This window comes from Zingiber officinale, chromosome 5B (genome assembly GCF_018446385.1).
Source record: "Zingiber officinale cultivar Zhangliang chromosome 5B, Zo_v1.1, whole genome shotgun sequence".
Classification (NCBI taxonomy): domain Eukaryota; kingdom Viridiplantae; phylum Streptophyta; class Magnoliopsida; order Zingiberales; family Zingiberaceae; genus Zingiber; species Zingiber officinale.
Genome location: NC_055995.1, coordinates 137,954,211 through 137,965,321, shown reverse-complemented (window position 1 = coordinate 137,965,321; position 11,111 = coordinate 137,954,211). Strand labels below are relative to the sequence as shown.

Sequence of the window (11,111 nt, the reverse complement as noted above, 5' to 3'; positions counted from 1 at the left end):
CATATCCAAGGCTTATTTTATATATATATATATATATATATATATATATATATATATATATATATATATATATATATATTAATGTAATATTTATAGTTTTATCAAAAATAGTAATGTAACTTTTTATGATGCTGAGAGAGTTATAATAAATTATATGACATTTCTCTAAATTTATGACTATTATATGTCAATGATCATCCTCAATTAAAAATATTTTATAATGTAGTTTCAATTAAATGTAGATAAGATTGTTTTTAATGAAAAAAGATATTTTTTATATTTTTTCAATAATTTTAAATTTAAATTATTGAATAGTGAAAATGATTATTATATATTGCAGGGTGAAAGTGTTAATTTAAAATTTTAATTTTTTAAAATACGGGTTATATATATATATATATATATATATATATATATATATATATATATATATATAATTTGCATGCAGTCTCCATTGGCAAACACAACTTTGCATGCACTCCCCATTGGAAAAAAACATTCTTTTCACTTCCTAGTCTAATATACTTACCTAATTGCCCCTGATATTTTAAGTATAAAAAGTCTAAAAATGAGTATAAATGCTCTTAAATTCAGTACATTAAACTAGAATCTAGTATATTTTCTATCAAATTGAGTACAATTCTTTTTCTACCTCAATTGGATGGAAAATATACTAGATTTTCTTTAAATGATACTCAATTAGATGTAAAATATACTAGATTTTTTTTAAATGATACTCAATTGGATGAAAAATATACTAAATTTTTTTTCAAATGGTACTGAATTTAGGAGAAATTATATTAAATAGGAAAAAAAGTCGTACTCAATTTAATATAAAATATATTCGATTCTAGTTTAAAATACAGAATTTAATATGAATTATACTCATTTTTAGACTATTTATACCTAAAATATATGAAGGACAATTTTAATTAAAAATATACTCGAATATACTAGATTTTCTTTTAATGATACTCAATTGGATAGAAAATATACTATATTTTCTTTAAATTATACTATTTTTGGACCTTTTGTACCTAAAAAATCTGAGGGGCAATTAGGTCACAATATTTGCATGAGGGAGTTGAAACAAATAAAACTTTGCATGCAGGGAGTGGAAACAAAGTTTTTTATGAGTGGGGATTGCATGCAAAATTCAAGTTGTGATTGGGGATTTTTCTCTACTTTACTATATATATATATATATATATTTTATTCTGTACATCCGTTTGGAGTAAATTCCTTGCAATCGTTATATATCTGGACGTCTCGATTCAACAAGATCGTCCAAGAATATACACCGAACGAGTGTGCAGGATACCAAATCCATATATATATAATTAATCAAACTTTCTAAATTATGTGTCAAGTTAGGTCTAACATGTATCGCACCGTGAGTTATAATGAGTTTTTGATATCCAACTCAGGCTAGTTTGGTTCGCCTGTGTTAAGAGCATCCACATCAATTACCTTAAATTTTATATTTTGCATTAAAAAAACATCCGCATCAGGTACCCTACTCATTCCCTAAATATACATTTTATGAATAGTAGTTATTTAAATTTAGGGAATGGATTCCATTCCCTAAACATTAAAATACTATTTCTCTCTCCTCCCTCTCATAATAAAACATTTCTCTCTCCTTCCTCTATTAATAAAAAAATTTCTCTATCCTCAATATGTTTCCTCCATCTACTAATAAAAAATATGAACGAAAGAGAAAAAATAATTAAAAAATAAATATATGGCAAATTATAGGGAAACTGATGTATAGTGGAAAATAGATATCTAAATTTAATACAGTAGTTCTTTTATTCTAAATTTTAAATTTTGGATGAGGATACTAATGTGGATGGTCTTACTAATGCTTTTTTAATCAAATAATAAAAAATATAAATATAAAGAAAAATCTAAAAGAAGGTAAAAGAAAAAAAAACAAATACAATTATTTTTTATTTTTATCATTTATATTTTTAATATGCAGATTAGGGTCAGCATATATTGCACGACCCATTATTAGATTGTGCTCGATAAAGTATGTGTCACACTTACTCGAAAAAAATAATTAATCAGGTTAGATAATATCGAATCTGGATGATCGATTCGATTCTATGAAAATTTTCTATCGACCACCAGGATAAATTGGGAATGCTTGCAACGGGCAGTCCAGGAGTCCCAACATCCTTTAATTGCGTATCTTATTTGGAGGAAAAATTCCTACAAATTTACCATAGCTGGGACTTGAACCATGAATATCTAGATGACAACTTAGATACCCTACCGTTGCACCATAACCTCGAGGGCAGGTCACACTTAGGGGTGTAATCAAGCCGAGCCGAGCCGAGCCGAACTCTTGAATGTTTGAGCTTGACTCGTTTATAATCGAGCCGAGCTCGAGTTTTATTTAACGAATATATTCATGACTCACGAGCTTATTCGAGCTTTTATCGAGCCTAAACGAGTTTTTTACATATAAATCATAAATTTAAATATTCATTAAAAATTATATTACATATTTAAAGAAAATTATAATAATATTATTAAAATTTATAATTTTATTCTAATAAATAAATTTAATATATTTGTCTATATTTTTTATAAATTGAGTGTAAAATCTATAAATTCAATATCAAAACTATTATTATTTTTATTTAAAAATTACTTAATGAACTTAACGAACGTGTTCACAAACTAACAAACCGAATATTGTGAAGCTTGAGCTTGGTTTGTTTATCTTAACGAGCCTCATTAAACGAGTTCAAATGAACTTTTATTGAATCGAGTTTCGAATAACTCACAAACGGCTTGGTTCATTTACATCCCTAGTCACACTTACTCAGTCTGTAGGTCAAGTCACCCTCCAATCAACTTGGCTTTTTATTTTTGTCACGCCAAGGAGCTATTTGAAATAATGGAATAGATATCGGGTGAACTTGAAAATAGAACAAGAGTCATTGTGTCGTTGACGACATAGCTCCGCTACGAAAACAGTTATAAAGGGTTTTCCATGTCTTGCCCATTATAACGGGCGGTCCGTTTAAAACGTTGATTTGGACTTGCAGGGAGGCGTGCGCCATGTCGTTTTGCCGGCGAGACCACGAACCGAAGATGTGGCGGGCGTCCTTCCGCGGCGGCAGCGACGTCGTCATCGTATGTATCCAATCCTCGCTCCGTCCAGCTTCAATGTAACACTGGAGCCTTCCTTCCGGGTGCGCAGATCGAGCTTCTCTTCTTGCCCGGCGCCCGCCTTCCTCCACCGATGAAGTCCCTCCGCCTTGCCCTTCCCCGGCTGGAGATTTACGGAACCCTAACCAGTTCAGAGATCGGACACAGGATCGTGCGAATCGCTTCCTTCGCGCCCGTGAAGGCGAGCTCCGACGCCGAGGTCACCTCGGTCTCGTGTTCTGACATTGCTCCCGTTCCCGAGGCCCGACCTAGCCTGCGTAGGACGCCACTGCTGGCTTCGCGGGGAGGGATCGACGACGTGGAGGAGAAGATCGAAAAGGTGAAGCACCTTTCTTCGTTCCGACGGGTTTGGGGAAAAAAAGGGATTTTGTTCGTCAGCTGTCACGCGGTTACTCTTTGCAGGTAATCTACAAGTGCCGGTTCTTTGCGTTCCTTGCTGTGGCTGGTTCTCTGATGGGTTCCGTAATTTGTTTTATCAAGGTATGATCAGACAGTTAGACATCTTCTTTGATTAGCAATGTGCAGGCAGAACGCGGAGTCATAGGCCAATGATCCATGGCTACATATTCCATTTCGTAGCATTGATTGCTTGTGCAGGACAAGGACATATCAGCAACTTTGATATTGGATGCACTTGTTACACACATTAAAAGTTTTTATTTCATATTAGAAGGAATATAAACAGAATTTGAGTTATATATTGATTGATTGACCATCCATGATAATAAATGATATATGGTATGGCTGATGGAATTCGCTTGTGAGGCAACTCTCCAAGTTATAGAAGTAGCCCTACATTACTGAATGTTGGTGATAACATGTTAACCTCCCATGGATGAAGATGTGTGGAAATGAAGTGGATTATAAATGCATTAATCTATTATGGTTCCAAAGTGAAAATAGCATATCATAATCTTAAATCTTGCATCTTTTATGCCACGACTAAACTTGGATCATAGATTGAGAATTCCACTAGACCTTGACAATTAGCGTATCAGGAGATTTTTTTTTTCTTCAAATTTATCCCTTTATAAAGAATTTCATCTTTGACACTGTGTCCAATTCCCTTAATATGATTCATGACAGTTCCCCAATATCTGTTCTATATTTATCCAAAATAGGACTGGAAGATTTAAAGCTCTCTGCTGTGGCTCATGCTTCTGCTTCAGCAACTCTTATTTTCTTTCTTTATATAAGAAGTTTTGTGGATCACTTTTGTTTGAAGTGAGAAAAAAAATCAGGAGTTCTGAAACCTGCTTTAATTGATTCAAGAAGTGATGAATTGAGTTGCTTTCATTGTGACAACTAAGAAATATAATTTTAGCTGAAGTAGCTTACCTGTTGTTTTGGGTTTAATATGCTGAAACTATGAAACTACTTGCTTATTATTCTGTCTCCAAAATGATCCATGCAGTTACCAACTATTGCTTTGGGCTCAATTATTGGGAGAGTATTAACCTTATTGCTTTTGCCATGAATGGGATTTGTCTCACATCCAATATGGTGTGGGGACACCTCGTGGTTAAAAAGCAAAATATGATCTATGTAGACTAAGAACTTTTGGCATTATATGATCAAATTTCATCTACCCAAAAGGTCAAAACTATGAACTTTTGGCATTATACAACTACTGAATTTATCAAAGTTGTTGTAACTGAATTTGTTTTTTGCCATTCTGCAACTGTATTTATAAGCATCATAATTTTCAGTAGGTTTGTTTTGTTATTCTCCTTAACTAGGAGTAATTTCAATACATGGACAATAACCATTCTTGACATTTCCAAGTGCTTCTGCAGGGTTGCACGTATGTGATCGATTCTTTCAGAGAATATTTTGTGAGTGGTGGGAAGGTGATTCTGATGTTGGTTGAAGCCATTGGTAAGTCTATATATATTGACAATGGTATACATTTTGAAATAGGAGCGTATTTCTTCACCCGTTATCAACTAGTAAACAATTAAATAAGAATGCTCAGACCTTACACTGGTGATAGATGTTCTTTAAAATTTATAGTTCCTTTACTTCCATTGACTTATCTCTCCATGATGGGGAAGTATTAATGTTTTATAGCTATTACACTATGGCATGATCTTTTGAAAGAAAAAAAAAATAGCAGTATAAATCATACACAAAAGTTTGTTCTTATTCTCCCTAGTTCAACGGCCTCTTTATCCCTCTCACAATGATTAGGAGGTTATGTGATTCAACAATATTAATCACATGGTGCAGTTACGTTCTTAAAATTCTCTAGACCATTGAATATTATCATTAAAATACTATATGTAGTTAAAGAGGGTATTTCTTGGTGGTCAGATGGAGATGTTCATCCTGAAATGAAACTCTAAAAATGTCCTTGTCGATAACTAAATGCCTAAGTCTGTCACTAACTTCAGTTGTTTCCATTTTCTAGATGTTTATCTTGTAGGGACCGTGATGCTTGTCTTTGGAATGGGTCTGTATGAGCTCTTCATCAGCAATCTTGACATAGCAAAGATGTCATCCCATGGATCAAACCTTCTTGGCTTATTTAAACTTATGGTTTGTTCCATTACCTCAGTGATGATGGATTTTCTATTTGAAACATAATCTAGTATCATTACACTAGTTTCTCAAAACGCCTTTTACTTGTTTAGGAGCGTCCAAGATGGTTGGAGATTCAGTCTGTTAACGAATTAAAAACTAAGCTGGGCCATGTCATTGTGATGGTGCTATTGGTTGGAATGTTTGAAAAGAGCAAGAAGGTGACAATATCTACTCCAACAGATTTGTTATACTTCGCAGCATCTATTCTACTGTCTTCAGGCTGCCTTTATCTTCTTTCCAAGCTTCAATCTACCAAACGAAGTTAGCATGACTGAGATAGCAATTTGAAATGTATCCCACTATCTTCTGCTGCAAGACTAACTAACATTTCTCTAGCAGATACTTTATTACTCACAGACATGACTCATGTACATATTTGTTATTAAGCACATTTAGTTAAGACACGTTAGTAAGTGTAAAGTGAACTTAAGTTTCCACTGGCTTTCTCAGCAATTAAATTTGCTATTTTGGGTTGGTTTCCAAGAATATCGCATTCTAGTGGTTTATACCTTTAAATTTTCCATCTACCTAGATGTGAGGTCTAAAGACTTTGCACTTGTATTAGTTCCTAAGCATGTATATTTTTTAATGGGGAAAAAATTAAAAGGACACCCTTTATTTTCATTATTATCAAAAAAAAAAAAGTATCCCATTTTTTAAACATAATTAAAAGGGTGCTTTATCATATTTATTATCCCAAAACTAGCTTTCTAGTGCTGATGTAGAAGGATGAAAAATATGATGGAGCGACTTTATAATAATTTTTTTTTAAAAAAAAATGAGGTGCCCTTTTAATCTTTGTTGTTTTTAATAGTTCGTACGGAATGCTTTAGTACTGCCACACCTTATGTGTGGTTAATTGTGAGCAACACAGAATCACAAGAGACACATCAAAGGAGTGGGACCCTCTGATATACTAACAAAGGAAGGGTAGTTTATTTTTTCAAATATGGAGGAAGAATAAAGGAAATAATGTCTTTGTTAGTGGTTCTTAAAGATCATAGATAAATTATTGTAGATATTAAAGTAGGGAGTCCTTTATTGGAATATATATGTATAAGACTGAGAGCACAACTTATGTTTTTCTTGGACCAGTTGAAAATCTTTAAACAAATTTTGATGAGTTTTACAATCTTATGATGCCTTGTTTGTGTATATTTTAGCACTAACATCATTTTCAGGAGAACATCAAAAACCCTAAAAGAAGTAAACATTGCTTATAAAGTTAGAACTATTACCTAAATATTTGTTGATCAACTAAAAGCAAATTATAGAGAGGACTAAGACTAAGTATTCTATTACAATCGAATCGAATTAATTAAAATTAAATAAATTATTTTTTAAACTAGTCAAATGCATCGATTTTTTTTAATAAAAATCGAATAAATCGAACCGATAAAATATTAATTAATTTAGTAAAAACTAAATTAATCGATTTTTTTAATTAGAACTAAAAATTCATCATAAATTACAATAGTATTTAAACTGAATTCATCATAACTAATTTTTTTATCAGTTCATTTTTTATTTGGACATATTCAATTTAATCGAATAAAAAATTTTAAAATTGAATCTGAATTAATGGAATAAATTATTTTTTTTCAAAAAATTGAAATTCTGAAATAGCCTAATATGATTTTTAAATTCGGTCAATTTATTCGATTTAATCAAAATTTACTCATCGAACACTTGCATTACTCAATAGTGATAAAATAACCCTGTAATTACTTTAAGCATCTTAAGGTACTAGTCTCCATATATTCTTCAAATCCTTCAGCTTAAACATGAAAACCGACTTTTCAAAGACAGCCTGCACCTATCTATCCTTCTGGTACTCTGCAAACTTTTTTTATCCTTCTGGTTTCCATAGTCTGTTACTCTAATGAAATAGTTTCTTAGTCAACACGAGCATAAGTTTCAGTACTGCAGCACCTACTTCATCTGGGAATCTCAATTTCCAAATTTTCTTCAGCAAGCAAGCTCCATGATCTTTATGAGAAAAAGGGAGATGCTTCACCTATGCTCATCTCAGGTGATCTATTCTCAAACTCGGCGAAATTGGTTCTTCCCCTCCAATCCAAATGGCTTCAGCTAGATGGTATGTCCTTTCCTTTAAGGGTGTGGTTTGGCTGCCATCTGTGAATAAAACCTTATAGCCTTTGATTTTGTTGTCGTAGTGCTGTCTAATCTATGACAATATTCTCTTATATATGTTTACTTTCTTCTACTGAGTCCACTTCAGATGATCAACTAGGTTACTAGGATTACTAAAATTAGGAGTATCCTAAGTGCAAAGTGTCTTGCTTTTATTCAGTACATCGATATGAATGGTCAAGAGAAGGTCTCACCCTTAGGACAGAGGGTCCTCAAACCTTGCAACTGGACCATGCAACCCTTACCAAAGTGTTTTTTCTTTCATTATATAAAGAAGGCAACTCACAACCATAGCTTCATACCATTCACATTCCTTAATCCTATACAACACCCAGAGTCTGAGTCTTATTAAAATTTAACCTTAGTCCATGGCTCTTTCTCCCAATCAAGCTTCTGCAGTAGCAAAACTTGCCATTGCCATTCTCCTCATGCAAGTGTGTCATTTGGCTAAAGCAAAAGCCTTAGAAGCTCATGCACCTCTACTATTCTCCGGCCACAGTTCAACTACTTTGAAGGATCCCTGCCCTAGGAAGTTCCTCAAGGAGGTCCATGGTAGACATGTGTTGGAATACATTCCACCCACTAATCCAGGCCACAGCCCTAGCATTGGCCATGGTAACCCTCCCGGCGAAACCAACTCTGGTGTTTGAATCCTACTGCTCCAGTTGAAAATGTTGCATGAAACTTGCCTTCGTCAGTATTTGTTGCAGTGCTTTGAGTAGTTTCCAATGTTTGGATGGCTTCAAGGATCCTGTTTGTGGTGAATAAAATGAAGTCTGATGTTTGCGACTAAGCGTTGTCGTAATCTTTTGTCTTATGACTTGTTTCCTTCTGTGTTTTTTTTTCCTTTCAGTTTCCATTTTTTTTTTGTCTACTCCAGACACTTTGTTCACTCTTTCCATGCTTCTTTTTATGTGAACAAAGTAGTTATCAATATTTTATCTTCATGCAACGTTAATCATTTTCTTTCTCTTCATGCTGAAACTAATTCATACAATTCTATACTAATAACGAATCTTTTTACGTCATTGAACTCTATTTCTTATAAATACTAATGAAATGACTGTTTCTATATGTGATTGTAAATGAATTCAGAATACCAATTTTATATTCTAATGGAATGAGTATTTCATGCTGGGTTGTAAAATTGAATTCTGAGTATCAATTCCCATAGAACTGCTTTTCCCTAATCATTAGGAATAGATATTCCCTATCGTTTCATTCTTCAAAGACTACTTTCTTTCACTCTGTTCTACTCTTCAAAGGTTAGTTAGCCCAGATGAGTCTCTGTCGACTGGTTGCTCCGATCAAGCCAAGTGGTTATCTTATAACATTCTCAGGAAACAAACCTAAGATCATGTTCAATTCCATGAGTAGCTATTCTTTCTATTTCATTCTGTGAATATATACTTTTTTTTATTTACTGCATTAAAAAAGAGAGAATATAATCTTCCTGTTTCAGGTAATAGCTCTGTCTCCTTTTCCTTTTTTTTTTTTTTTTTCAAAAAAGGTGATACTGGCTCCTGAATAAGAACTCATGACAATTAACTTCAATAGGTGCATCTTTGGAGTTATCCTACTCAAGTGCCACTCCATTCTTGTTGGTGAGAATCCATGTTTATTTACCCAACTGGGACCAACAAGTATCTGTTGCTGGTTTCCAATCTGAGATTTTTCGCATTGAATATGAATGTGCTCTATGTTTTATATGTGGATGAGTACATGAAACCACCAAGCCACCACAAATTGTTTTCGTTAAAGATGTTTGTTTCTAGTTATTATAATAGATAAAGATGTGTAGATGAAAACTTTGCTGGATTCAACCTGATCAAGCATATCTAAACAATATGTTAAAAGGACATCTGTGTTTGTAGATAGATATGAAATTATATGAATTAGCATATTTTCGTATCCACTGGGAATTGACGTCAATATCTATTACATCAAACACCCGTGCATACCACAATGACTATCCACGGACTATTAATTTCTAACTTGAAAAGTCAAAATAAATAATAGACATCATATTTGAAGTCCTTGTAACTTTAGAAATTCATAGGAATTGAAATAGGTACAATCGAAGTTCTCTAGTCTATCAGTGGATTTTGACCGAAATCCACTGATGAACCTAGAGAGCTCCAATTATACCCATTTCAGTTCCTATGAATTTCTGATGTTCAAAGAATTCAAATATGGTGTCCATTTCTTATTTCGTTTTTTCATAGATGTTAATATATAAAATCAAAGAATCGTTAAAAAGACCCATGTTCGGCCTAATATGAAATCATATCAGACCCACTTTGAGCCTGATATGATTCCATATCAGGCCCACTTCAGGTCTGATATGATTCCATATCAGGCTCAATGTAAATTTTTCGAAGATTATTTGATTTTATAAATTAACATCTATGAAAAGTCAAAATAAATAATGGACACCATATTTAAACTCCTTGCAACATCAGAAATCCATAGGAACGATTGCACTCATTTCAGTTCCTATGGATTTCTGATGTTGCAAGGAGTTTAAATATGGTGTCCATTATTTATTTCGGTTTTTCATAGATGTTAATATATAAAATCAAAGAATTATCAAAAAGGCTCATGTTGGGCTTGATATGATTTAATCACATCAGATCCAATGTGGGTCTGATATGATTTCATATCAGGCCCAACATCAGTTTTTTTAATGATTTTTTCACTTTACATATTAATAATATCTATGAAAAATCGAAATAAATAATGAACATCATATTTGAACTCCTTGCAACCTTAGAAATCCATAAGAACTGAAATGAATGCAATCGGAGTTCTCTAGGTCTATCAGTGAGTTTTGACCGAAATCCAATGATGGACCTAGAGAGCTGCGATTACACTCATTTCAGTTCCAGTGGATTTCTGAGATTGTAAGGAGTTCAAATATGCTATCCATTATTGATTTTGACTTCTTCAAATGTATTAAAATGTTATTAAAAAATTGACTAAATCTTATGTTGACATATTATTCATATATTCTGCATGCTGGTTAAAAATAAAAGAGAGAAAAATAGTGGAGAAAAGAAAAAGGTAAAAAAAGTTAGATTGTCAGAAGGGTAAAATAATAATGACATTTAAAAGTGTGTGCTCTTTGATAAGTAATAAAATAACGTACACCTTTTAGGAAATTTAAAAATTTAATTGCGGTGTTCGAT

General features: G+C 32.9%; 1 protein-coding gene across 1 annotated transcript; it reads left to right on the top strand.

The window, feature by feature from the left end:
* Nucleotides 1-3,040: 3,040 nt before the first annotated feature.
* LOC121986310 (UPF0114 protein in repA1-repA2 intergenic region-like) lies at nucleotides 3,041-6,206 on the top strand. Its single transcript, XM_042540191.1, has 5 exons — nucleotides 3,041-3,505; nucleotides 3,589-3,666; nucleotides 4,983-5,064; nucleotides 5,597-5,724; nucleotides 5,820-6,206. Exons 1-5 carry the CDS (start codon nucleotides 3,260-3,262, stop codon nucleotides 6,033-6,035), a joined length of 750 nt encoding a protein of 249 aa, XP_042396125.1. The 5' UTR covers nucleotides 3,041-3,259; the 3' UTR covers nucleotides 6,036-6,206.
* The last annotated feature ends 4,905 nt before the right edge of the window (nucleotides 6,207-11,111 follow it).